The sequence below is a fragment of the Salmo trutta genome, chromosome 14 (assembly GCF_901001165.1).
Source record: "Salmo trutta chromosome 14, fSalTru1.1, whole genome shotgun sequence".
Lineage (NCBI taxonomy): Eukaryota > Metazoa > Chordata > Actinopteri > Salmoniformes > Salmonidae > Salmo > Salmo trutta.
This window is the reverse complement of record NC_042970.1, coordinates 31,426,258-31,453,974: the sequence shown is the minus strand read 5'-3', so window position 1 is coordinate 31,453,974 and position 27,717 is coordinate 31,426,258. Positions and strand designations below refer to the sequence as shown.

General features: G+C 41.6%; 2 protein-coding genes and 1 long non-coding RNA gene across 8 annotated transcripts; 2 read left to right on the top strand and 1 right to left on the bottom strand.

Annotated features, from left to right (window-relative positions):
• The first annotated feature begins 674 nt into the window (after nt 1–674).
• On the top strand, nt 675–6,430 carry LOC115207810 (uncharacterized). 4 transcript variants are annotated; one of them, XR_003881062.1, is made up of 5 exons: nt 675–976; nt 1,248–1,284; nt 1,783–4,720; nt 4,872–4,955; nt 5,110–6,430. It is a non-coding gene; the product is annotated as an uncharacterized LOC115207810 (long non-coding RNA). The 4 variants fall into 4 exon arrangements; XR_003881061.1 differs by lacking the exon at nt 675–976 and adding an exon at nt 1,541–1,640 and having other exon boundaries at nt 1,005–1,284; XR_003881060.1 differs by lacking the exon at nt 675–976 and having other exon boundaries at nt 1,007–1,284; nt 1,783–1,887; nt 4,575–4,720.
• Nucleotides 6,431–12,538: 6,108 nt separating this feature from the next.
• On the top strand, nt 12,539–19,811 carry LOC115207809 (interferon regulatory factor 6). The gene is made up of 8 exons (XM_029775303.1): nt 12,539–12,767; nt 13,356–13,538; nt 13,730–13,925; nt 14,990–15,082; nt 15,343–15,591; nt 15,757–16,149; nt 16,882–17,000; nt 18,152–19,811. Exons 2-8 carry the CDS (start codon nt 13,365–13,367, stop codon nt 18,386–18,388), a joined length of 1,461 nt encoding a protein of 486 aa, XP_029631163.1. The 5' UTR covers nt 12,539–12,767; nt 13,356–13,364; the 3' UTR covers nt 18,389–19,811.
• Nucleotides 19,533–26,299, bottom strand: LOC115207808 (TRAF3-interacting JNK-activating modulator). Of its 3 annotated transcripts, none has more exons than XM_029775300.1 (13): nt 26,209–26,299; nt 25,404–25,791; nt 24,474–24,612; nt 24,305–24,374; nt 24,168–24,195; nt 23,802–23,831; nt 23,561–23,656; nt 22,967–23,038; nt 22,701–22,841; nt 22,385–22,522; nt 20,463–20,658; nt 20,237–20,328; nt 19,533–20,047 (listed from the first exon to the last, which is right to left on the bottom strand). In XM_029775300.1, the coding sequence occupies exons 2-13, from the start codon at nt 25,770–25,772 to the stop codon at nt 19,868–19,870; spliced, it is 1,551 nt and encodes a 516-aa protein (XP_029631160.1). In that variant the 5' UTR covers nt 25,773–25,791; nt 26,209–26,299; the 3' UTR covers nt 19,533–19,867. The 3 variants fall into 3 exon arrangements, with proteins under 3 accessions (XP_029631160.1, XP_029631161.1, XP_029631162.1); XM_029775301.1 differs by having other exon boundaries at nt 24,305–24,371; XM_029775302.1 differs by lacking the exon at nt 20,237–20,328.
• Between the last annotated feature and the right edge of the window lie 1,418 nt (nt 26,300–27,717).

The window sequence follows — 27,717 nt, the reverse complement described above, 5'->3', positions numbered from 1 at the left end:
CCCTAACTCCTAGCCTAGCTAATGTTAGCCATCTAGCTAACGTTAGCTACCTAGCTAGAATTCGTAACATATCATATGTTTTGTAAATTCGTAACATATTGTACGTTTTTCAAATTCGTAATATATATTACGAATTGTAATTCGTAACATATCATACGAAATTGGTGATGTACATCTACAAATTAATGCATACTATATGGAACGTAACATTTTATGGCATGCCTCAGATTTACTTACAGAATAATACGAAATCCTCTGAGACCAGGTTGGTCGAAACAGATCTCATTAGGCAGTTCCCACATTCCCATTCCCAAAAGGCCTTTTCACACTGCATTGTTCTTTTCCCCAGGCTATCTTAGCCCCAGGCTAAGACTGGCCCTGGGATAGCTTATCCTCTGTTCACACAGGCATGTCCAGCCATCGGACAACTGATGAAGATGTGGATTTTCACAAATAAAGAATTTCTGCACAAACTGTCAGAAACCGTTTCAGAGGAGCTCATCTGCATGCTCGTTGTCATCACCAGGGCCTGCTCACCTTCTATGGCCAGTGGCCACTGGCACACTAGAGAAGTGTTCTCTTCACTGATGAATCCTGCAAGGATCTGTACACAATTCCTGTAAACTGAAAATGTCCCAGTTCTTCCATGGCCTGCATACTCACCAGACATGTCACCCATTGAGCATGTTTGGGATGCTCTGGACGTGTACGACAGCGTGTTTCAGTTCCCGCCAACATCCAGAGGCTTTTTTCACGCCCCCAATAGAAAACGTCCTCCCACGCCAAGGGGTGTATGACGATATCCGGTTGTCGTCTGTAGTCTTCCTCGAAATTCGAACATAGAGTTTACCCAGTCACTGCTCAATTTGCCATGAGTGATGTGGCTAATATCCTTTACGAACATTCCCAGATGAAGATATCTAAACTTGATAAGGATACAAGTTCTTCCACAAACAATATATATTCAACTATCAACGTAAGTTAGTACTTGAAGCGACCAGTTGAGATAGCTAGCTAACTAGCCAACTTAGCTAGCAAGCTAACAGTAGCTAAGACATTACCAAATTGGTTAGCGCTAACGTTACTTATTAGAGGGCTTTCTTTTGCATCACAAATCACCTAGCAACCGCATCAGACGCCATGTTGGAAGACTAATGTCAGTCTGTTGGAACATGGCTGTTCACATGGCTGGCTGTGTTTTGCTACCACTGGAAACATTGACCATTATAGTAATTCATTTTTCTAAGGACCCAGAAAACGGAAGCAGTGGGAGAACCTATTCTAGTAAGTAAATATATTTTGAAAATGATCAAAAATATGTATTATTAGTTAGCTAGCGTGCTACAGAAACTTAGTGTGCAGCCTCAGGCTAACTGAAATGAGCTGCTACGTAACGTAATGTTCGTCTAGTTTGCTAACTTTACATACTGTATAGCTAGTTAAGTTAATTAAATATCACCAGCTTGCTAGCTTCATATTATCTAGTTAGCCAGCTATCTTGAGTATTTATCGTTGTAACTCTAAATGCATTTGTGGCTAGATACCTAGCTAACAGTAACCGCCAATGGAAGAGGGTGAAAGGATTCGCTAGCAGTTCCAGCTGTCAGAGAAGGGAGAGTAGGCTACTCTGGATAGGGCAGGTACCTTTGTGGGAGGACATTATGAAAAAAAAAAAAAATATATATATATATATATATATATATATATAATCAACATAATATTCAGTGCTTTCTAAGTAGAGTATAATGTAGCCTGTTTCTTTGTGATGTTTTCTGTCCTCAGATACAGAGAGATGTAAAACCCTGTCTGCAGATGAAGAGATCCCAATGACTGTCCCGAGAGAATAAGGGTACATCCTTGTATACCATGGATTATAAGTGTACCTATGTAAGCATATTTTGTGAACAAAAATACAGTTTAAAAGTCACACACAATGTATATAAACCTATTACAACTGGAGCTGCCAACCCTGTAAAAACAATCCCAGTAGACAATATATTTGGGGCTAATTAATATACAGGATTTTGTACATGCCTTGTGCTGACATGAAATAGCTCAGTGCAAATCCAACCCTTGTAATCTAGGTGGTGAAATGTCTGGATGCAGGAAATTATGGGATCATTATCTTAAAACATAAACACAACTACTACCACCAAGTTCAATTTCAGATACATTTCTCCCAGGTCTGAGTGGCACTTAGATGTGCTAATGTGATAATAAAGAGGGTTTGCCTAAGACTACCACAACAATTACATTGTCTATGCTAAATGTGTTTAAATTGTAAAATAAATAAAATAGTTGGGCTATAAGAACTACTTTTTATTCAATGGGGCTAGGCAAAGCTGAGATTACAAAATACTTTTAATACAACAATATAGCCAATTTATGAAGGTACAGTATGTTTACCATATCATAAACAATAGTCGTTTACACGTTCCAAATTACATTTTATATATACGGTTTAAGGGGGCACTTTTGTCATGACGACAAGGTGCTCTACTCAAATGGCACAACATAATCATTCAGATAGTCCAAAGCACAGCATATGACAACCATCTTGTAAAATTGAGGGATGACTCCTTTCATTTCTGGAAAAGGACGAAGTAGTAGAAGCTGATGCTTCTGCAGCATTGCTCATTTTCACAGTGGGATTCCAGTCCACATGGTTGTCTTGATAGGTCAGCTGGTGAACCTACAGTGGTACATAAACAAATGAAAAGCACTCCTGGTGTTAAAAAAATCACTTCTTCAGGTCACCTGTACCATCAGGGCACTTAAGTGTTTGGTTGTGTTTAATTCATTCAGGTGTTTTAGTGTCATATAAAGATTAAATCTATTGTTAGGCTGGAACAGCCAATAGTCAACACAACAGGTTGTCCTATCCAGTTGAGGACTTTGTCCTATGTCCATATATTTTCCCTCCTCTTATGAAAAAATGTTAAACAAATTCTCATTAGGTTATTATGTGAATATATGATAACCACTGGAGTTTTTTGGACAATAATGTCCTCCAGGCTATATGGATGTCATATTGTACAATTAGTTAGCAAAAATGCACCCCCTGAAAGACTTTTGATCTTAATTTAACACAAACTGGATCCCTTCTAGCCAGGTCCACTTTTCGGCCTAGATTGGTTGTGTTCAAGGGAAGGTTGTTTTTATTGATCTGTTGTCAGTGTCGGTAGAGTAGGCCTAGGCTACTATCGTATTAAAAGAAAGCATCTGTTAATGTCTCTGGTCATATAAAGTGTAGTAGATTTGCATGAAATGTTTATCAAAGGCCACATTTTTCCTGTGCCAAGCAAAGAAACGTCTCTGACATAGCCTATGCCGCTACGTGCTTATTAATAGCCTAAATTATCACTATCCAATGTACTCATCACATTAGGAATAGTAGCCTTACATTAGTCTGCACATGCAATGATAGGCATGCAATCCATTTTTACGGTAAAAAAATGATAATCTCGTGACACATGCTAATAACATTAGCTAGTCTACAAGCTATCTAGCTAATTTTGGCTAATTTACTGTTGTTAACACCTGGTTAGCATAACAGCTAAAGTAAACTCGAAATCGATCATACTTGACTTACCAGTGATTCAATGATCGTAGCAGACCCTGTACTGACAGCTGTCTGGGTTCAGGTCTTGACTGGCAAACTTGTTTCTTCTTCTTTTCTGACAGTTCTTGAGTCTTCTCATATCATCTATGGTGTTTCATGATTGCGGGGAATCTGTAAACATATTTTTTCCCGTTGTCTTTCCTGCCTTGTTAGAGCAGCCAAATACTCCACGGAAATGACCGTGGTGATGAATTAACTCGTTTTAGGCACTGTTATCACAGATAGAATTAAAACATCTTTGCTGTTATCATGTAGTTTGGGGTATCCACACGGCTGTATTTGTCGGAAGAATTAATGCAACATGGCCACCAGGAGGCGTCATACGTCAACTGCAAGGCCTCTATATTTGTCACCCATAGCTAGCTAACTAATTAACGTTAACTATTTGTCCAGCCACTGTAATCTATTATTTGTTTCTAGCTAGCAATGTAGCTCGCTAGCTAGCTAGACAAAGCTCAGTAACGTTAAGAGTAGCAATGGAAACTTACTAGTATACATCAATTGATTGTTGTCAACATTCTTCTTTCTTGCTCTGTTCTTGTGAATGTGCAGTGTCAAACATAGAGACCAGGAGGAGGCAGTGGTGGTAGTAAGGGCAAGGTGTCACAGGTCAATGAGGAAGAATGAGGAGCCCCATTACAAAGAGATATGATAGGCAGTTTAGTGCTTAGTGTTGCTGCGGATGCAGTTGACCTGTATTTTGTTCATATGTTCAAAATAATCAAACTCGTGTGTGTCAGTTCTCATGTCCCTGGACATGCAGTAGGCCTAGTTACTTTGTTATTACTGATCTGAAGCTGGATAACATTAAAATGTAGTAAACTTTTATTACCGTTGGTCAGTTCCGTTTTAATGTGAGTATTGAAGAGAAGGAACCATGACCTTGCTGCTGCAGATGTCATACACTGTTCTTGAACAACTATGTGCTACATTTTTTTCCCTACATTGCAAGCACCCAAGGAGCCCGTCATCGTAAACCACTTCTGTTCATGTGCAGCTGGGAGAGCTTTGTGCAATCTGGTGTCTCTACTCTTCTAGACTGCACATTACACCACAATGGGGTTGAAGACCATGCCACCACCATTGCCTTGCACAGGGGTACTGCAGTCGTGGCACAGGCCAAGTTTTGAAATTGAGATCATTTTTCATATTGTCATAGAGAAGACATATTTAGCATTTCTGTAAAGTCATATTACTGCACATCGTTCTACATTCATCCTGAATCTTTCTTTATTATTTTTTTGACCAGAGCCCACTGATGAAATGCTTGTGAGGAAGCCAAGGACATCAGGCAGGAGTGGTATAAAATCCACTCTTTACCAAGCAATCCCGAGTGAGTTACAATTGTCTTTAAACAAGTTGGCATCCCCAGGCTGTCTCCATTACGCACACAAATTGCCTTCACTCGTGTTTATATTTATTGGGCTACGGTTTTATAATATTGGCTGACAATCATTTCTTGTCTATGCTTCTTTTTTGTGTTTCAGGGACCCTTCCTGACGTGACAGTGCTGTCTGCTGGACCAAGTTTGAGGAGCATGAGACCATAACCTGCCATTACCAAGGTGTTGCATGGATTGGAAGAAATTACTCTGGTTGACTCTAAATTTGGTCCAGTACTGTCATATCAGTGTCCCCTTACTGTCACTAGAGATTCTAAAGCATTCAGATGCTCCTGCTTTCCCCCAACTCCCAGTAAAAGAAACGGTCATTTAAACTTTGTCCCTACTTGCTCTCAGTTTTACCACATGGAGAGCTTAAAGGTGTCACCATCATTGTCATCTGCTATTGAGAATGGCACAGTCGAGCAGTCTGCCCGTCCACTATGGAAGAAATTAGGAAACCACATGTGACTGCTACCCGGTTTAGTGAGGCATGCCACGTGCGTGGGGTGTCATCTCGCCATGCCCTAGCCATGAGAATGCTTAAAGGTGAGCAGCAAACCGAAGCTATGAGAAAGGGGCTTGAGCCAGAGGTTCTATAGAACTACTCTGAATATTTTAATGTCTCGGTCAAACCTTGTGATTTCGTTGTGAACCCAGATGCACCCTATCTTGGGGCATGCCCTGATGGGAAAGTTTATGACCCTTCTGCAGCGCTACCCTTCAGGCTAGCTGAAATCAAGTGCCCTAATATTGAGTGTAGCTGATGCGAAGCACATTAAGTTTGTCAATGGCCCGGCCAAGCTCAATCACAGCCACAAATATCACTGGCAAGTCCAGGGCCAACTGGCTGTAACCGGTTTAGATTGATGCGACTTTGTTACAAGCACTAGAAGTGATATTACAGTAGACAGAGAGAGTTGAGAGATGATGCTTTGATAGCAGAGATGAGAGAAACTTGACTACTTCTACACCTACATGGATGTGTACTTTAAGATGTAGTGTAGCAGGTGAGCCAATCCCACTTGGCAGGCCACTGTAACATTGTTGCCCAAGGCAATGTACATATAATGTCATGTATTTAACTAATCAAAATTGTATGTAGAGTAAATTATTATAATGAATGAATTGTGTGATCTTGTTTGTCTATCCTGTGTGGCTCAGTTGGTTGAACATGACGTTTGCAATGCTAGGGTTGTGTGTTTGATTCCCACAGGGGACCAGTACGACGTGAAAGTACGGTTATGTATGCACTCACTCCTGGAAGTCACTCTGGATAAGAGCATCTGCTAAATGACTAAAATGTAAATGTAAGCAACATATTTAATTGTTTGATATTTGCTATTTTATGACCGGCTAAACATAACATGTCACAGAATGAATATTCAAATGTATTTATTGAATAAAATCTTCAAATTAAAAAAGGATGTTCTCTAATAGATTAATGAATTATGCAAACACTAAATACCAAAACACCCATCTTATTCATAAAAACAATTTATCAATACATATTCAATATACAAATTATCCCAAATTCATATCTTGTCTAATAGATCAATTTATAATAATCACAAAAAAAACATATGTACACGTAGGTATAAAGCTGTTATTTATAATGACCTAATTAATTGAACTTAAATCAATCATTGATTTGTATTGTGTGTGTGTGCACTGCCTTGCTTGAGCATGTTTTCACACTTATCACCCTTGAGATCCAGAGGGCCCTGGTAGTTCATTAAGCAGCAGTTCGTCCACAGTTGACAGAGCCTGCCAGAATGAGTGGGATAATTGTGTCCCAGATATGGTACTCCTTCACCCTCCTAATGACTCTCCACAAGCACTCTCAGACATGAAATGGCTTGTGTTCACTCGGTGTCCTTTCATGTTAGCAGTTGCTCTTTTGATTGGGGGAATGATGAGTATTGCCCCCACATCTGACAGCATCCTATCTATGATGTACCCCTTGTCTGCCATGCATCCATCACCAGGCTCAAACAGCTTGAGGATTCCAGAGAGACACGTGATCTCCTGATCAGAGATGGATCCAGTGAAAAGCTTGGTGCAATCCAAATCAGGCCCTTAATAAAGGTGGTGTGGTTTTTGTAAGATGAAAAGGTCTCTGGCTGTAATGTCAGAGAGGAGAGGTTGGCACATCTCAGCTCTGTGCAGTCCATGATAACTGATCTGCAAAGAGGAGTGGGACAAAATCCCTCCTGAGATGTGTGCAAACCTGGTGGCCAACTACAAGAAACGTCTGACCTCTGTGATTGCCAACAAGTGTTTTGCCACCAAGTACTAAGTCATGTTTTGCAGAGGGGTCAAATACTTATTTCCCTCATTAAAATGCAAATCAATTTATAACATTTTTGACATGCGTTTTTCTCGATATTTTTGTTGTTATTCTGTCTCTCACTGTTCAAATAAACCTACCATTAAAATTATAGACGGATCATTTCTTTGTCAGTGGGCAAACGTACAAAATCAGCAGGGGATCAAATACTTTTTTCCCTCACTGTAGGTAGTTGGTCCAGGTTATTTTAACGCAGCTCACTGTAGGGATACTCACACCAAAGATGTCCGCCAACACCTTCTCCTTCAGCCCAGCTGCTACTCGACAGCAGTAAAGAATGAACTTGTCAATGAGTGGCAGCTTTCTGTTGGGGCTTGGTGTTGCGCTTCCCATTCCAGCCTTCTGGGCCTAGATTAACCTGGAGGCAGAGGGGGCAGTGGACTCCCAGAACACCATGAAGACCTCTGAGTGGAACCGGGTATAGAACCTGAAGTCCTCATTGGGTGCACAGAATCTTTGGAGCTGGAGATGGTGAACAGAGAGCTGTTGGACTTGGGGCTCTAGCTCCTTGATTCAATCCAGTGCAGCATCCAACACACCTATAGAAAAGAAAGGGGTAATTTATGTGGCAAAATTGTGCTATTATTCAGTTTGATTCTCCGTATCATGACACAGTAAACCATCTCTTACTTAGTTTAGGTCTCAGGACATATGTAATCAATCAAGTATTTTATGGTGGTGCTAAGAAATGTTGGTTCAAGGAACTAACGGGAGGGTGGCTTAAATTGGAGAGCAGAGTGGGAAAACAGAGAGCATGCAAGCTGGCTAGCGAGTTAATAGTTTTGTTATTGTTATTTCAAAAGCTGATTACAGGTAATGCAATACCTGAACTATGGCAACAGTTTGCAAAACTACAACTTGCAGGATAATGTCTACAATCCACTTTGAGAGAGGCTTTCCCTGTATCTCCAAAGCACACAAACAGCTGATCAGAGTGACGCATCACCTGAGTCCGCTCCACGTACTCGTCTAGGGATCTCACAGGACACAGAGTGCGTACATCAACATGAGCCCCAGGGGGCATGGAGGTGGATAAGGCTGTTAGCACCATTTCCCTGTTCACATGACCTGGGGGCAGGAAGGCAGGATTAGGCCGCAGGGTAACGCTCGCCTTACCCGGCCCTAGATGATAACACTCATTACTAACAGGCAAAGCATGGAGCTCGCCAACCCTCTTAGTAGAGGCGATGGCCACCAGAAACGCTGTCTTAAGAGAGAGATGTTTCAAGCCTAATGGTTGGAAGGGAGGTCTGGATAGTACTCCAAGAACCAGATTCAAATCACATTTGGGAACTGAGGGTGCTCTTGAGGGGCGTAATCGACGGACTCCCTTAAGAAACCTGGCCATGAGCGGGTGGCTGCCAAGCGGCCCATCCTGCTCTTCATCATGACATGCTGAATGGCTGCTACATATACCTTAAGTGTGGATGCAGCCCTGCCAGTATCAAACAAAGACCTAAAGAACTGGAACAAAGATCTTATGCCGCAAGATTCTGGCGCAACCCCCTGCTCCGCACACTGCTGGCAGAACACTTCACCTCGTGTCATAGGTTGACGTGGTGGAGGGGGCCCTGGCACTCTGTAAGATGTTAACAGCAGAGGGCTCAAGATCTAAACTAGACCATTTTCGCTGTTCAGCAGCCAGGCCCACAGCTACAGGCGGAGTGATTCGGATGCCACAATGTGCCCTCCGCCTGTGACAATAGGCCCGGCCTCCGAGGTAGTTCCAATGCTGTCCCCGCTAGGAGTGACAGTATTGTGCTGATCCTGTGGCGTCTTGGCCATCTCGGGGCAATCAGAAGGACCATGTGGCTCGCTTCCCTGATTCTGTCCAAAGTTGCAGGAATCAGCGGGATCGGGGGGAAGGCGTATAGCCTCTTTCTCAGCCACTCGTGGGCAAAGACGTCTAGACTGAGTGGTCCGGGGGGTTGGATATCAAGAACCAGAGGGGGCACTGTGGGTTCCTCTCTGAGCCAAACGGATCCACCTCCGCTTCCCCAAAGATTCCCCACATGCAACTCACTATTCTGGGATGTAGTTGCCACTCCCCTTCCGGAGGGCCTTCCTTGGACAGTATGTCCACCGTAATGTGTTCAGAATCCCTGGGAGGTGTACAACTCTTAGTGAGGCCAGATTCTGTAGACACAACGGAAGGGTATGTGCCATCTGGTGGAGGTGGATGGAACCCAGAACCCCTTGTTGGTTTATGTACTCTACCACTGTGGTGCTGTCTGTCTGTTCCAGCACAATGTTTGTCCCACAGTTGTGGGAGAAAGTTGAACAGAGTTAGTTGAACTGCTCTCAACTCTAGCATGTTGATGTGGAGTTTGGACCAGCTGGGGCTCCATGTCCCACTGGCCACCCTCCCACACAATACTGCTCCCCAGCCTGTCAAGGAGGCGTCTGTTTGAACCAGTTCCCTCCGATGGACTCTGCCCAGACGTATCCCACCTGAAAGGAAATCCAGGGATCACCATCTTGCCAATGCTTGAGTACATTACTTGGACACAGACAGGTGACAATACCTGTGTTCTATGGATATCAGAATATATTAGGGAAAATCCATTCACAATCCCCAAAAATGTATGGATGTAAGGAGCCAAACTCAACTGGCACATTGAGTATGTTTACATGCACACAAATAATTTGATATTAAACTGATTATGGCAATAGGCAGATTATGCAATAGTCATGTCAACACCTTACTCTGCTGATCTTAATCAAGATTAAAACAGCTGGTTTTCTGAGCAATCTTCAGAATTATTACAACATGTAAACACCAGCGGTGCATTTGATCTGCACATGTGCTAGCACCAGCCGAGCAAGCCTCCCTCTTTAGCACAAGTATTTGACCTGGACTAGTGTATATTATATCATGTTAAAGACATGCATGTTGCCATATACAGTACATATGAACCTACTAGCCATTGATAAATGTTTTGGAGCCTTTTTGTAAAAAGGTGTTTCATTTTTTTTGTGAGTATCCTGCTTCCATACTAGTCCATCCGTGCCATCAATGAAGTAAACTATGAGATGTCAGCCGAGGACTTTACCAACATGGTGTTTGACAAGATCGACATCAATGGAGATGGTAAGATTCCTCGCCTCAATGTACAGGTTCCACATTATATTAGTGCCACAGTGTTTATTTTTCATGACTTTCATGTAGATATGGTCTATGTGCCTATCAATACGGTGTGTGTGTGTGTCTGTCAGGTGAGCTGTCCCTGGAGGAGTTCATGGAGGGCATCCAGGCTAATGTCAAGTATTAACGAGAGAGAGAGATGTTTATTTATTTTCCCTTTTGTACTTGAACTATGTGCATATCATTACAACACTGTATATAGACATACTATGACATTTGAAATGTCTTTATTCTTTTGGAACTTTTGGAAGTGTAATGTTTACTGTACATTTTTTATTGTTTATTTCTCTTTTGTTTTATCTATTTCGCTTGCTTGGGCAATGTAAACATATGTTTCCCATTCCAATAATGCCCTTTAACTGAGTTGAGAGAGAGGATCCATTGATAAGACAAAGATCACCTACATCAAGTAAAGCAAAGCATTAGGGGTCTGGCTCTTTCTGTAGGCCTTGTTGCAATGTTGAAAACTTGGCCCAGAGAGAGCGAGGGATAACCAAAATGAATACCAATCATATTAGTATATTCTAACATTTTTGTCTGTTTCATGAGCTGAACCCGTTATCCTACATGGGCGTATCCAAATGTTGCATACAGTAATGACTGCCTCAGTTGTCACCTACACAACTTTTGTAAAAGTGGGGTACTCATCCATGTCCAATTGAAGTGCACTTGCTTGTATATATGGCTAGTATGTGTAGCACTGCTTTACCAATCAGAAGTAAATAACTAATATTACATTTTGTCTATGAACAAGCATATCATGTGTGTATGATACATCTGTTTGTACAATTCTGTTGTCTGGAGTGATTGCATTCATGAGGTATTCTCTGATTCTACCTCTGAAATTAAACAGACATACTGTGTGAGTGGCTCCAGTGACTTGACTTCATCATTAATCTAGATAAAATGTGTTTGCATAGTCTGCAGATGGTTTTCATGTTTTTAAGTAGCCTATTTCTTAATAGAGACACAATCCAATATTTGCTTCACTTTGCCCCTGTTTTTTGGTGAGATTACACTTGTATTTTTTCCCATTTCTGTATCACCATCTCAAATTCTAAAGTACACAATAGACGTGGTTTGGAGGCCCACCTCAATTGCCTATGATGTCAGTGAAATGTTTTGGCCCTGAACAATCTGTTCCTTGTTTGGCCATTTCAATGCATTACAGAGAGACAGGAGCTTTGAGACTCTGTGCAGAGCAACATAAAAAACATGGGATGTCCCTCACCTGCCACCTACCCTGAAATATGAAGAACTGTAGCCTATCAGTCATTGGTTGAGACCACTGTAATGGCATCTAAAGCTAAATTGCAAAATACCGAAAAAAATGTATTGTATAGACTTCACGTATTTGAATAAAGTAAATAACACTTATTTTCAATTGAATGGCAAAATGTGTTCTTTGCTAATAATGCTTTTTCAGTTGTATTTTCAATTGACCATCAGTCTTAAATCCTTAATCTTGAAACTCTCTCTCTCACACACACACACACACACTTGGGCTATCTGATCTCACTGGCCTATAAATAAATGCACACGTAAGGAAACTGGGGGAAGTCCTCAAGACAAGAGCGCCTCGTGCGGTGAAGACTCCTCGCACCCACACATTGGGAAAAGGCCCGTGGGCAGTTTCTGGGTGTGACTACACCATTAACAAGTGTGTATAGTAGAAATTATCATAATGTACTTGTTACAATGACAGTGTAAATGCGTAAAAGACGCACGGCGTGTGCTAAATTAACATGTTTTAATTAGGCTATAATAAAATGACTGACTGCGCTCCAAACTGCTTATTTCAAATTGCTTTTGAAAACGACAAACATAATTACATAATTTTACAGCATAATAGTCTTCATGGTTTTTATATGGCTAATTTAAAGAACCCATGGCAACAACATTCTAACAAATATTGTGAGTCATTTGCTCATCATGGTCACAAGAAGGCTCCACCGAAAGTAAGCTGGTTTTTTTCACCAGCTGGAAAGGTGTGCCGGGTGCCAAGAATGAAACGTCTGTGACGTCACAGTTCTACCTGAGTTTCGGGAAGGGAGTCGAAAAGGGGTGGCCTGAACTGATTGGGACAAGATTATCAGAATTATTCTCGCATGATAAGACGTATACGTGAGTCATACAGTCTACTTTACCTGGATTGCTAAGGACATACAAATTCCAACGTTTTGGAGAATAATATTTCCCTGAAATTGATTGAGGTTCTACTTTCTCCCGGATAGAAAGTAGCCTACTTCCTGGTCACGTTCAACTGCAGGTACGTTTCGCAGCGGTCGCCGACATTTAGTTAGTTTGCAACCTTGAAGTAATTTAAAGTTCGTAACTAGATGGTTATTAGAAATCATTACTAACAATTTATCCGTGAAAAGTAGCGTATTTACTGGTCTTTCATATGTTGCTCAAATTTACAGTAAGGGCGAGCGAGGGGTTGCAACTAAGCATCAACAAAAGTCAAAGGTTTATCATAACAAAAGTCAGTAAAGTCATTGCTTGGTGGGGTAAATTAATGTAGCAACATTGGACATGGCTTTATTTCCATACTCAACAGACCTGTGAAACATGTCCTGCAGATACACCAGGAGTATCATAAAACCAACCATTAGTATGTACTTAGTGGCCCAAGTCTGTTTGGAATCTTGATAGCCATGTAATCTTGGTTATCATGTGCGTACCTGCCTCAATCCAGATGTACCAGCTGCATCATGCCCATAGAGCTCACTTTTTCTTAGTACAGTGCTTTTATTAGAACTGTTTACGTTTTGAAATATCTTGGTCAGGATATCCATATAAGTATACCATATGGATAGTAGATATCTAACCCTCCCATGGTGGCCCCCCTCCCCAGACTGTAAGCATGGCGGTGACCCCGCGGCGTGTTCGGCTCAAGCCCTGGCTAGTGGCCCAGGTGGACAGTGGGCTCTACCCAGGTCTGGTGTGGATCGATCGGGACAACAAGCGCTTCAGGGTCCCCTGGAAACACGCTACGCGCCACACCCCCCAGCATGAGGAAGAGAACACCATCTTTAAGGTTAGTAAAGCAGATATTTGTTACAGCTTGTGAAACAGTACATGTAGGTCAGTGGTCACCAACCTTTTCTGAGCTGAGATCACTTTCTGAGTCAAAATGCAAAGCTGAGATCTACTGCTCAGAATAATAGAACATTTAAAACATGACTTAAAAAATGTTTTCTTCATCTGTCCCCTCTCTCCTTGTATCAGGCCTGGGCAGTGGAGACAGGAAAGTTCCAGGAGGGTATTGATGACCCTGACCCTGCCAAGTGGAAAGCCCAGCTCCGCTGTGCCCTCAACAAGAGCAGAGAGTTCAACCTTGTCTACGATGGCACCAAAGAAGTCCCCATGAACCCCCTGAAGATCTACGATGTCTGTGACATCCCACAGCCCCTCAGTAACCCAGGTAAATGTCCATGGATGACATACAAATACAGTACCAGCCAAAAGTTTGGACACACCTACTCATTCCAGGGTTTTTCTTTTTTTGTACTATTTTCTACATTGTAGAATAATAGTGAAGACATCAAAACTATGAAATAACACATATGGAATCATGTAGTGCCTTAAAAAGTGTTTAACAAATCAAAATATATTTTAGATTTGACATTCTTCAAAGTAGCCACCCTTTGCCTTGATGACAGCTTTGCACACTATTGGCATTCTTTCAACCAGCTTCATGAGGTAGTCACCTGGAATGCATTTCAATTAACAGGTGTGCCTTGTTAAAAGTTCATTTGTGGAATTTATTTCCTTCTTAATGTGTTTGAGCCAATCAGTTGTGTTGTGACAAGGTAGGGTTGTTATACAGAAGATAGCCCTATTTGGTAAAAGACCAAGCCCATATTATGGCTAGAACAGCTCAAATAATCAAAGAAAAACGACAGTCCATCATTACTTTAAGACATGAAGGTAACAATCCGGAAAATGTCAAGAACTTTTGAAAGTTTCTTCAAGTGCAGTAGCAAAAACCATCAAGCCCTATGATGAAACTGGCTCTCATGAGGACCGCCACAAGAAAGAAGTTCCAGAGTTACCTCTGCTACCTCATGAAGCTCCTTGATAGAATGCAAAGGGTGGCTACTTTGAAGAATCTCAAATATAAAATAGATTTTGATTTGTTTAACACTTTTTTTGGTTACTACATGATTCCATATGTGTTATTTCATACTTTTGATGTCTTCACTATTATTCTAGTAATAGTAAAAATAAAGAAAAACCCTTGAATGAGTAGGTGTGTCCAAAATTTGGACTTTAATTGACTTTATTTATTTTTTTAAGTACAGTTTAACAACAATGATGTTAGTCAATTTTATGTTTTTTTTAAAAAACATTTTATTTAACTAGGCAAGTCGGTTATGAACAATTTATTATTTACAATGAGGGCCAATGGTAGCAGCTTTGAAGCTTAGTTTGGGATTTGGAATCCCTTGCTCTCTTTTCATTTTCTCTTCATCTCTCTCACATCAGGATCCTCAGACTCTGGGTCCTGGACGCCGAATGACTGTGATGAAGATGAACCAGATACTCCAGAGCCCCTTCCTCCTTATCCAACATCCAACGGTTAGTCATGTCAATTATCTCTTAACGCTCTTATTTGTCCCTCACTAATACTGTTTTTCAGTGATGTTTACCATGTCATTTGTCCTAAACGACACAACAGTTCAGATCTAGCATACAGATAATGTTTTCCAATTTGCCTGGTCCAAAAACAACTACCTAGTGCCCTTTAGTCTGACTTACCCCCTGTTTTAATATCAATATCCCTGTATTGTTTTTGGCATGTCATCTAATCATGCTTTGTTTTCCCCTGTAACGACCAGGCACCAGCCCCACTCTAATGTGGTCTCCTCCGGGGTCAGTATCGCCCCTCCACCCCCCCAGCTGCCCCCCATCAGTTGAAGTGTGGCCCAAAGAGGAGGTTAAGCCGTGGCCAAAAGAGGAGCCTTTGGATGTGGAGATGCAGCCCTCCCATGAGGAGATGGCGCCCCCTCCTCCACTTGACATGCCTTCCCTTCCCATGTCTGACATGATGTTTGCCTCCCCAGAGATGTGGATCAGCTCCTTGCCCAGTGAGTACACTACTACACACACACTCCTCCATTAGATAAATATAGGACTGCATACATTGATTGTATATAGTATCACAGGAGTTTACCAATAGAGACCAACTAATGAGAGTTCCTCTCTTATTGAATCTTCATGTGTTTCTCTGTCTCTCTCTCTTTCTCCCTCAGTGACAGACCTGGAGGTGCAGTTCCAGTATCGGGGTAAGGAGGTGTGTCCAGCCATGACTGTTAGTAATCCCCAGGGCTGCAGGCTGTTTTACGGGGACCTGGGCCCCATGGTCAACCAGGAGGAGTTGTTTGGCCCTATCAGCCTGGAGCAGCTGAGGTTCCCCTCTACCGAGCACATCGCCAACGACAAGCAGAGGGTCTTCACCAACCGCCTGCTGGATGTCATGGACCGAGGCCTCATCCTGGAGGTCAGCGGCCATGACATCTATGCCGTCCGCCTCTGCCAGTGCAAGGTGTACTGGTCAGGCCCCTGTGCACCCAACCCCAATGCACCCAACCTCATAGAGAGGCAGAGGAAGGTTAAGTTGTTCTGTCTGGAGTCGTTTCTCAGTGGTAAGTACTGACTCCGATCCTACTGACCATTTTAGCATAGATAGACTCTAACCTTCCTACAGCAACAATGTTTTATACCACTCTTCTCAAAGCTTCTTGCCTATCAATATTTTTATATTCTATTAGGCTGGGCCCTAAGGAGGTAGTGTGATAATATGGCATGCACTGAGTGTACAAAACATTAGGAACACCTGTTCTTTCCCTGACAGACTTACTAGGTGAAAGCTATGATCCCTTATTGATGTCACTTGTTAAAACCACGTCAATCAGTGTAGATGAAGGGGAGGAGACAGGTTAAAGAAGTATTTTTAAGCCTTGAGACAATTGAGACAATGATTGTGTATGTGTGTCATTTAGAGGGTAAATGGGCAAGACAAAATATTTAAGTGCCTTTGAACAGGGTATGGTATTAGGTGCCAGGCACACTGGTTGGAGTGTGTCAAGAACTGCAATGCTGCTGGGTTTTTCATGCTCAACAGTTTCCTGTGTCTATCAAGAATGGTCCACCACCCAAAGGACATCCAGCCAACTTGACACAACTGTGGGAAGCATTGGAGTCAACAAGAGCCAGCATTCAACATGCCCTGACGAATTGAGGCTGTTCTGAGGTCAAAAGGGGATGCAACTCAATATTAGGAAGGTGTTCTTAATGTTTTGTACACTCAGTGTATGCTGTGAGACTGATTTTATATGCGATATGATTGTGATTGATTGTGTTTTTGACGTGTGCAGGTGTAATAGCCCATCAGAGGGGCCAGTCGGCCATTCTTCCTCAGTTCGACATCAACCTGTGCTTTGGAGAGGAGTGGCCTGACAGCAGACCCAGGGAGAGGAAGCTCATCATGGTGCAGGTACAGTGGGGGGGGGGGGGTGGGGGGTATTTGATCCCCTGCTGATTTTGTACATTTGCCCACTTACAAAGAAATGATCAGTCTATAATTTTAATAGTAGGTTTATTTGAACAGTGAGAGACAGAATAACAACAAAAAAATCCAGAAAAACACATGTCAAAAATGTTATAAAATGATTTACAATTTTATGAGGGAAATAAGTATTTGACCCCTCTGCAAAACATGACTTAGTACTTGGTGGCAAAACCCTTGTTGGCAATCACAGAGGTCAAACATTTCTTGTAGTTGGCCACCAGGTTTGCACACATCTCAGGAGGGATTTTGTCCAACTCCTCTTTGCAGATCTTCTCCAAGTCATTAAGGTTTCGAGGCTGACGTTTGGCATCTCGAACCTTCAGCTCCCTCCACAGATTTTCTATGGGATTAAGGTCTGGAGACTGGCTAGGCCACTCCAGGACCTTAATGTGCTTCTTCTTGAGCCACTCCTTTGTTGCCTTGGCCGTGTGTTTTGGGTCATTGTCATGCTGGAATACCCATCCATGACCCATTTTCAATGCCCTGGCTGAGGGATGGAGGTTCTCACCCAAGATTTGACGGTATATGGCCCCGTCCATCGTCCCTTTGATGCGGTGAAGTTGTCCTGTCCCCTTAGCAGAAAAACACCCCCAAAGCATAATGTTTCCACCTCCATGTTTGACGGTGGAGATGGTGTTCTTGGGGTCATAGGCAGCATTCCTCCTCCTCCAAACACGGCGAGTTGAGTTGATGTCAAAGAGCTCAATTTTGGTCTCATCTGACCACAACACTTTCACCCAGTTGTCCTCTGAGTCATTCAGATGTTCATTAGCAAACTTCAGACGGGCATGTATATGTATTCTTGAGCAGGGGGACCTTGTGGGCGCTGCAGGATTTCAGTCCTTCACGGCGTAGTGTGTTACCAATTAATTTCTTGGTGACTATGGACTATGATCCCAGGGGATCAAATAATTTTTTCCCCCACTGTATGAGCCCGTCTTTGTATCAAGATGTTTCATGCAATGAATCATAGAAAATGAATTTAACATTTGTTTTTCATTATTTTAAAATGTGTGTTTTGCTGTTGAGTCCCTTCACTGTAACTGACTCGTCTTTGGCCCTCTGCTCCCCTCCAGATCATCCCTGTGGTAGCACGTATGATCACTGAGATGTTCTCAGGTGACTGCATGCGCTCCTTCGACAGCGGCAGCGTGCGCCTGCAGATCTCCATCCCGGACATCAAGGACAACATCGTTACCCACCTGAAGCAGCTGTACCGCCTGCTGCAGACCCACCAGGGCCAGGAAGGATGGCCTCAGGCTCTGCCCCCTGGGGCTGGCATGAGCCTGCCCCAGGCCCTGCACGCCCAGTGAAGCTACCCAGTCCACCATGGCCCTACCAGGCCAGTCAGTCTCATACACAGCTCTGTCTGGACACTGTCTCCTTACTGCTGCCTCTACTGCTGGGTCATGTGGGGACCTGTAGTCAGCAAGCTAGTACTTATGTTTATAGAGGCGTGTTAATCCGAATAGGAAAAGAGATAGGGATTGCTTCAGTTTAGCCTTTTTCCGTTCTTTTGCTATTATGTTCTCTGAGAGGAGCCATGTATATATTGTGGTAAATGCTGCTAAACAGGCCCCTGTAAGACTACAACTGTGGCAGTCATTAAAACATGGTGTGATAGTGTCTGTCTGCAGTTGTAAAGCCCTGTGGCCTTGTACTCAATATGAATAGAACTAGAGGAGCATTGGATGGCATTATGGGCAAAAGTCCTGTCGGCTGCAAGGCAACATTGAACATAGTCAATGAGTTACAGGCATAACCCTTGACCCCATGTTACACAATACCAGTCAGTGATCAAGCTGTGTCCTGGTCCTTGTTGTTCATGTCATTTTGTCTACTACCTGTTTTTAACCCATGAAGAATATGTTTGAGTGCTAAAGCTAGATATTTATATATATTTTTTTCTTTTGGAGAAAAAACATGCAAGTGGTTAATCCATTATGTGAACTTTTATGATACACACTTTAATAGTTATCTTTCCTTTCTATTGGTTATTATACATTTGTATCTCATCATGACTGCTGAGATCCATTCTAACTGTTCCTGCAAGATATGTGAACAGTATCCTATACCCTTTACTTGTTTGTTTATGTTAATACTAGTAGATAAGATCAGGTAAAGGTAGATGATGCGGTGAACCAAATGGATTGTTTATTTTCTGATAGACCTTATCCCCATGTATAGCCTCCATTTATAACTTTATGGAATTTAAACCATTTGTTTTGGTCCATGAAATTAGTATAAGTGGTGTCGCTGCACTTTTGGGAGTAAATGGAGCCTTATGCTTAGATAGCATTTAATTTTTCAATAACTTTTATCCTCCTAATGATTTGTATTTTCTTTTTTTTTGAAAAATGCCCATAACTAGGCAAGTGATCAGTTATTTTATTTTTTTATGAAGCAAATCAGCAATGTAATGAAAAAGGGTTTAATTCAAATTGACAAAAAGTTATACCCGCAAGTGTTTTATTCACTGGTATTTTATGTCAGTTTTACTGTCTAGTTCTAAAAGTGGTTGTGTGTCACCTATACTGAGGCCATATGTATTTGATTATTATGAAAGGATGAAACCCATATGCATGAACATGATGCAGTAACCATAAAATGCATAAGAAATACAAATTTACTTCAAGATTACATTTTCAATGGATGATAAATATCCTTCACTATAATGTTGACTGAGCTATACAGAAAACATTTAAAAGTAAAATGCAATAAACATATTTCCCAAAACCCTCAGAGCAAGTTCTTCAGAGTTTTGTCCAGTTCCCAGGTCTTGTCATATGGGCCTATAGCAATGCTGAGGTAATGTCATAGAGATACTTCTCTATGCGTTCTTGTAGTACTTGGTAAAGTTCCCACAGCTGTTTCCTTCTTGTGGCGATATCGGCCAATAACAACGTCAAAATGGCTGCCACCGTGACTACCAGGAATAGAGACAGCAGGATAAACCAGGGACAACAGCGTCTCTTGTTGGAAAAAAAGAAAGATTCCATCAGTATCAAGATAATATAGGACTAAAATCAAGCAGAGACAATAAACATGTTGGAGACATACAGCATGAAGACAGTGGGGACAAACATTGACATAAATGCTATGATGGTGCTCTGGGTTTGACATGACTAAGATGAGAAAGTGAATTGTAGATATATTCGGACCTCTCTCCTATGGATGTTGGTTTCCATCATGCTTTGCTTCATGTTGCTGTGGTGTGACATAGCTGGATGAAACTGCTCATCTAAGGGATGCTCTAGTGATGAGTTTAACACATTTATAGACCAATAAATATCATGGTTAAAATAGAAGTTGAAACTCCTTTACCTACTACTACAGTAACACAATCCAACAGTTTTTTTCTGCTAGTGGGTGTGTAATTTACTACACCTATGGAGTCCTGTTGCCGTCCTTTGACAATCTCCTGCTGTTTCTTGGTGTCTTCCTGCTGCTGTCTCCATGTGTCTTGTGTCCTGCAGGTGTGCAGGTTGTGCTCTAGAAGGCTGATGTTGAGGTGGAGCTCAGCCTCAGTGTGTTGGTGCTGCAGCAGCTGGCTCTTCAGAGTGGCCTCCTGTCCTTTCACTCCCTGGATGGATGCACAGGGAAATACATGATGGTGCTGTATGTAGATATCTTATGTCACTCTAACAACAGATCAGTGCTGTGTGTGTGCGTGGGGGATTCTCATGAAACCAGTTTTAACCATGTCAGTAGCAAATTGAGTTACAAAACAATGATGCATCTGCAAAAATCAACTAACAACTAACATTCTAAAGACTAAGATGCCGAGTTTATGGCACAGTGTCTTATTTTAAATATATGGTACATTTTCGCCTAAATTTCGTACATTTTCACTCCAAATTATCATTACCGAAATGCGCCCGGATTCAATTCTCGTGTAATTTTATACAATTTTACTTTAGAGAAACACAGCTTATTTGAATAAAACACAAAAATTGTGTCCATAAATCATAAAAAGGCTATACTAATTTATCTTTAATATTAAACTATTATATAGTAGTTTTAACTATAATAACATTAAACTGGAATATTTATTACGTAAAAACACAGTGTTTGTGAACATTTGTCATCACCATAACACTTTTTCAAGTTCCTGTAAAAACTCCAAACAGTTTATAAATTCACCCATGATGAATCATCTAGAGCAGGGGTTCCCAAACATTTTCAATCAGGCAATGGGAACATCCCGCGCTCCCCACGTCTATTTCCATGGACACAAGCAATGTTTTTCCAGGTTTTAAAGCTTATTTCCTGCAATTCTACATATTTTGTTATGATTTGCAGAGAACATTTAGCAATTTTAAAGCTAATTCTCTTGCAATTCTATACATTTTGCCATGTCTAATGTGTATTTATGTGATATTTTAGTGACTCAAACATTGTAACAAAATCTATGGGCTAAAAAACATTAGCTGACATGGGTTATAAAATGACAAGAGGAAAACTGATGATGCACTACCAAATTTCCAAATTACACCTTGTGCATTCTGCTATTACCACATCGTTTTTTTCTAGGGGTGCGCCGCCCCCTCCCGACCCCTCTTGGCGCGTCCCACAGTTTGGGTACCACTGATCTAGAGGAGTAGTTATTAGATGAGCACAAGATAATTTAATATCTTCCCTTATATGCCTTCAGAATGAGGTTCTTCTACTCAAACACCCCCGTTACCCCATTTGACCTTCTCATTACCGAAACGGCTAAAAAGCCCAAATTGGAAAAAAGTCAGAGGACCATAACCTTACAACCATGGTAGCATGAATAGGCTTCAGTGATGGGGTCAATTTTTTGCTGACTCATAATGTCTGTCTCATATTATTTGCAGATTAAACTAAGGGCCTCTCATTACTAAAACACACATTTCTCAATACCATGTTATTTTCAGGTCCATTTCGGTAATGAGAACCATAATATCGGTTATGATAATAAGCTCATTCTAATTTATAGTCAATGGGTGTGCTATGCTGGGAACTTATTTAATAGGATAAGTAATCTATAACTTTTTAAACATCAGTTATTTGATTAAGCAGGATTTGTCAAGAAATAATAAACCCCATTTAATTTACTTAAAGCCATAATTTGGAGTTTGTTTCAGCAAAGAGCAACCCCGCCACTTAAAGGAGGAAATCCCCCATTTTGACGTGTACCTGTTTTCACACTTACCTGTAATGGTGTTTGATATCCGAAGACAGCTTTTGGTTCTTATCTGACATATTTAGATACTTTATAGGCATATATTATTGTGTTATGTCATTTGCTCATTCAATCCAAATATATATATGTGTGTGTGTACCTCGAGCTGGCTCTGTAATAGGTTTATATTGTCTATGTTCTGCACCAGAGACTTCCTCATCTGGGTGCATTTGATCCTCTCCTCCTCATAGCGCTCTCTCCACTGTGATGACTGAACCTGTGCTGTCTGCAGTGCCATCTAGGGACACACAAAATACACATGCGGTGAAACTGTCCTAAGATGTCCTTTCTTCATTCGAAACTCTAAGAATCTCTTATTTCTCAAATTGAGTCACATAAATGTAATTAATCATGACTGTAATAGAACACAGTGCTATTTTGTGTGATCCAGAATGCAGCCCTGTCTGACCCCTTACCTCCAGGCTGTGAGCCCTGTCCTGAGCCTTGTTCGTCTGGTCAGTGACCCTCTGGAGCGCGGCTACAGCCACCTCCTCCACCTCCTGCCTCTGCTGCTCTGACTGTAGAAGCAGCATCTTGGCTCCATCCCTAGACAGCCTCTGAGAGAAACAGAGGACGAGTCAGTAAAATGATGATTGCTCTTTGTGATTTCAGCCTGGTGGAGATTTTGTATGAGCATCCATATACTGTAAGTCATAGGTACAGACGGTGTTCCTGAACACACCTGTCCACAGATCTTCAGCTGTGACTCTAGTGCCCCAATCTTTACCTTCATCTTGTCCTCTTTACAACAGATCTGTGAGGGTAGAGAAAGATGAGATGTGTGAGAGAGATGAAATATGTTGACAGTCAGGTAGAAAGACCGAAAAGCAGGTAGCAACTACCGTAGTAGACGGTGGCAAACGCCTCATGTGCCATTTCATTTCTCTCTGTACATTTCTCGTGTTTCTCTCTCAGCTTCTCAGTGACAGGATGCAGTGTAGACCACAGCTCCTCCAGTAGAATAATGGTGGAAACGCTGTGAACTTGTCTCTGAAACCACAGCCTGTCTTAAACTAGATCACTGAACCAAACACAGTGTTACACCTAATTTAGAGAAGTGATGGACCAGACACCTTAAGGACCCTATGCCACAACACAACAGTTGCCCAGAACATTAACCTACTGTCCAAACTTTATGGCAGTCCCTTCATGAAACAGAGTATGGTACAGAAATACAGTAATTCAATGTGCATACATGAGTATGATTGAGAGCTAGGTAAAGGTAGAGGCACATTTGTGGACATCACATCAGTGTGTTAGAGATCCAGGTCCTAACCTTCCAGACATTGTCCTGTGAGAGCAGTGTAGTAGAGGTGGTGTGCTGCAGTAGAGACAGCTTCTGTTTCAGAGAATCTTCTCGCCACAGAGCCTCCTATGGAAAGAGATGCACCATAATACAAGTGAGGTTGAGGTTCGTACTAAAAGGCATGTCTCAATTATATGGATTATCATTCTAGATTCAAATATGTTAGCTTCTTTGCATTAATCTAAGGAGTCAGCAGAGCAGGATTCCACACCTGTAGATACTCTGCAAGTTGAAGGAGGTCCTAGATAGAGGACGGAGAGAGAGAGACAGAGAGAGTGAGGGTGTTTTCACAATAAGCATAAAATATATTCCCAACGTGGAGCAAGGAGGGACATCATATACAGTATATTGTTATTATGGGTGGGGAACCATGTATGTCTCACACACCCACAAGAGTTCAAATATATAATAACATCAACTGTACGTTGCTATGCAACACAACTGATAGTGATGTCTTTTGTCAGAATGATGAATGATAATGTAGACGGAAGCTGTGACTCATTGCTGTGGCTCATATTTGAAGGAGAAAAATACATTGAAATCTAGTACAGAGATCTAGTACATCAGAGTTACTTACTGCCTCATTCACGGTGATATAGCCATGCCTGTGAATGATAGGGAGTGGGGGTCAGAGGTCAAAGTGTTATAATTGAAAGATAAGCAGTTCAACAGATCAGTGTCTTCATGTAAAGGTCAGTCGCTTACTGTGCTTACTCTGTCTGACAGAAAGCATTCCTCTGGTGGAGCTGATTGCTTACTAGGCCACTCTTCTCCTGTTGAGCTACTAACAGGGAGAGAGGAAGATAATAAAGTTCACCAACAAACTCAAAGCCAAAAAAGTATGTTGAAATTGAAATACCAAAATAAGAGTTCCATATTTGACCTCTATCTCTGATATCCATACACTTCCTTAGTGTAGGTTGCTGTGAAGTGTGAGAGAATGTCTGTGAGAAGCCAGAGTGATGCTGCCCTGTTTTGTTTTGCCCTCCTGTCCCTTGTGGTGGTGAGGTGATCCACGATGCCTGATGAAACAGTTTTACAACTGTGACACACCTTTTTTGTGTTTGACAAAACCGAATATTCCAGTATTTGTGTATCACAGACATATAATAACACAATGTCATACGGGTAATGTGTATTATTATGTCATACAGGTAATATGTATTATTATGTCATACAGGTAATGTGTATTATTATGTCATACGGGTAATGTGTATTATTATGTCATACAGGTAATGTGTATTATTATGTCATACAGGTAATATGTATTATTATGTCATACAGGTAATATGTATTATTATGTCACACAGGTAATGTGTATTATTATGTCATAAAGGTCATGTGTATTATTGTGTCACACGGGTAATGTGTATCATTATGTCACACGGGTAATGTGTATTATTATGTCATACAGGTAATGTGTATTATTATGTCACATGGGTAATGTGTATAATTATGTCATACAGGTAATGTGTATTATTATGTCATACGGGTAATGTGTATTATTATGTCATACGGGTAATGTGTATTATTATGTCATACAGGTAATGTGTATTATTATGTCATAAAGGTCATGTGTATTATTAAGTCACACGGGTGATGTGTATCATTATGTCACACGGGTGATGTGTATTATTATGTCATACAGGTCATGTGTATTATTGTCACACGGGTGATGTGTATTATTATGTCATACAGGTGATGTGTATTATTATGTCACACGGGTGATGTGTATTATTATGTCATACAGGTCATGTGTATTATTGTCACATGGGTAATGTGTATAATTATGTCATACAGGTCATGTGTTTACCTTCCTGATGGAGTGTACGTCTGGCCAGGTGATCCCCAGTTCCTCTGCTGATATAAGGGACTGTCTGTGGATAAGAGGCACTCTCTGCCTGTTGGTCCTCATCGTGACTTTGGTCTCCTTATTTGAGTCCTTTTCATCTGCCTGAGGAGTGGCAGCCTGGACAAACTGTCTCCTTCTCTGAAACTCCATCTGTCTTTTATGCTGCATTTCACTCTTCCAGTCGGCCTCCAGCTTGTGTCCTGGGCTGCGACATGTCGTCACATTGTTCCGATCTCTCAAGAACTCATGTTTTGCTGCCCGTTGTTCCAGCTTTTGGTCATAACTCTCCATCTGAGGTCGTCTCCTCCTGAGGTTTTTTGGGATATCCATTTTGGTAGCTGAACTTTAACTGCAGGATTCAGAATAAGACATTAGTATCAGTCCATCAGGTTCTTCAAAGAAAGCATGATTGGTTCTGGGTGTGTCAAAACAGGATGCAGTGCATTCAGCTTCGAGGTGAGATAAATTAAGAAAGCAAGCATGACTTTCGGTATGAATAAATTAAAGAAATGAAGCCTGACATTCAAACACCTGCGGTATAAAGTCCTACTTTATGTATGTGAAGCATGAGTAATGCTTCGCCATAATCAGAAACTAGCTGTAGTGTACGAGAAGGCTGCTGAGAAGCCTGCTGACTCAAAGCTGAGATACGGATCACTAACAATATAAGGAAACACCAGGAGGCAGATACATGACCAAAATCACAAAACATTTCCTCCACAGATGAAGCCTTGTAAGTGTGATCATAGGAGTAGCAAAAACAAACCTGAACACATTCAATGTTGCTCTATCGCGTCTCAACGTCTGTCTTCTTTGAATTCACTAACTGTTACTTCTGACTCTCTTTCATAACAGGAAATGAGAGAAACCACACTGCTGTTCCTCTATAATAACCCCCCCACATTGCATCCTCACACTGGCATCACACATGGGAAAAGCATAAAAGAAGTGACAGTGGTAGGAAACTCACATTTTGAGATGTGGTGTGGGAGAGTTGTAGGTCTGCAGAATGTAGTGGTACTGTGGCTAGTGATAAGCCCAAGCTTATAGTGTGCCACAAGGTATTTGTTTAGAATATGTACAAACTTTGAGCCACATTTCACATTTCCAGGTTGTTCTCAACTGACTCTGATGTACAGTTTATTTGGAAAGTATTCAGACCCCATGACTTGTTCAAAATTTATTGTAGAATTGATAAAAAAAACAAAATAATCCTCATTAATCTACACACAATACCCCATAATGGCAAAGCAAAAAGAGGTTTTTAGAAATTTTTGCAAATGGATTAAATCTTGAAAACTGAAATCTGTCCCGAAGCCACTCCTGTGTTGTCTTGGCTGTGTGCTTATGGTTATTGTCCTGTTGGAAGGTGAACCTTCCCCCCGGTCTGAGGTCCTGAGCGCTCTGGAGCAGGTTTTCATCAAGGATCTCTCTGTACTTTGCTCCGTTCATCTTTCCCTCGATCCTGACTAGTCTCCCGGTCCCTGCCGCTGAAAAACATCCCCACAGCATGATGCTGCCAACACCATACTTCACCGTAGGGATGGTGCCAGGTTTCCCCCTGACATGACACTTGGCATTCAGGTGTTCAATCTTGGTTTCATCTTGTTTTTCATGGTCTGAGAGTTCTTTAGGTGCCTTTTGTCATACTCCAAGTGGGCTGTCATGTGCCTTTTACTGAGGAGTGACTTCCGTCTGGCCACTCTACCATAAAGGCCTGATTGGTGGAGTGCTGCAGAGATGGTTGTCCTTCTGAAAGGTTCTCCCTTCTCCACAGAGCAACTCTGGAGCTCTGTCCCGATTGCTCAGTTTGGACGGGCGCCCTGCTCCAGGAAGAGTTTTGATGGTTCCAAACTTCTTCCATTTAAGAATGTTGGAGACCACTGTGTTCTTGGGGACCTTCAATGCTGCAGAAATATTTTGGTACCCTTCCCCAGATCTCTTGCTTGACACAATCCTTTCTTAGAGCTCTACAGACAATTCCCTTGACCTCATGGCTTGGTTTTTGCTCTGACATGTCCTGTCAAACGTGGGACCTTATATAGACAGGTGTGTGCCTTTCCAAATCATGTCCAATCAATTGAATTTATCGCAATTATACAAACCTGTTTTTGCTTTGTCATTATGGGGTATGGTGCGTAGATTGACGAGGCAACATTTTTATTTAATACATTTTAGAATAAGGCTGTAACGTAACAAAATGTGGAAAAAGTGAATGAGTCTGAATACTTTCCGAATGTATTGTAGCTATCATACTGGCACCAGATTGACAACA

Bases quoted from the DNA above. Each gene is read 5' to 3' on its own strand.
- LOC115207809 (XM_029775303.1), top strand. From the start codon at position 13,365: ATGGCGGTGACCCCGCGGCGTGTTCGGCTCAAGCCCTGGCTAGTGGCC. The intron at 13,926-14,989 runs GTAAATGTCCAT...CTCTCACATCAG, and splicing joins ACAGCCCCTCAGTAACCCAG to GATCCTCAGACTCTGGGTCC. The intron at 16,150-16,881 runs GTAAGTACTGAC...TGACGTGTGCAG, and splicing joins TCTGGAGTCGTTTCTCAGTG to GTGTAATAGCCCATCAGAGG.
- LOC115207808 (XM_029775300.1), bottom strand. From the start codon at position 25,772: ATGGATATCCCAAAAAACCTCAGGAGGAGACGACCTCAGATGGAGAGT. The intron at 22,523-22,700 runs GTAAGGGGTCAG...GTGTGTCCCTAG, and splicing joins ACAGGGCTCACAGCCTGGAG to ATGGCACTGCAGACAGCACA. The intron at 20,329-20,462 runs GTGTAGTAAATT...ACTCATCACTAG, and splicing joins ACGGCAACAGGACTCCATAG to AGCATCCCTTAGATGAGCAG.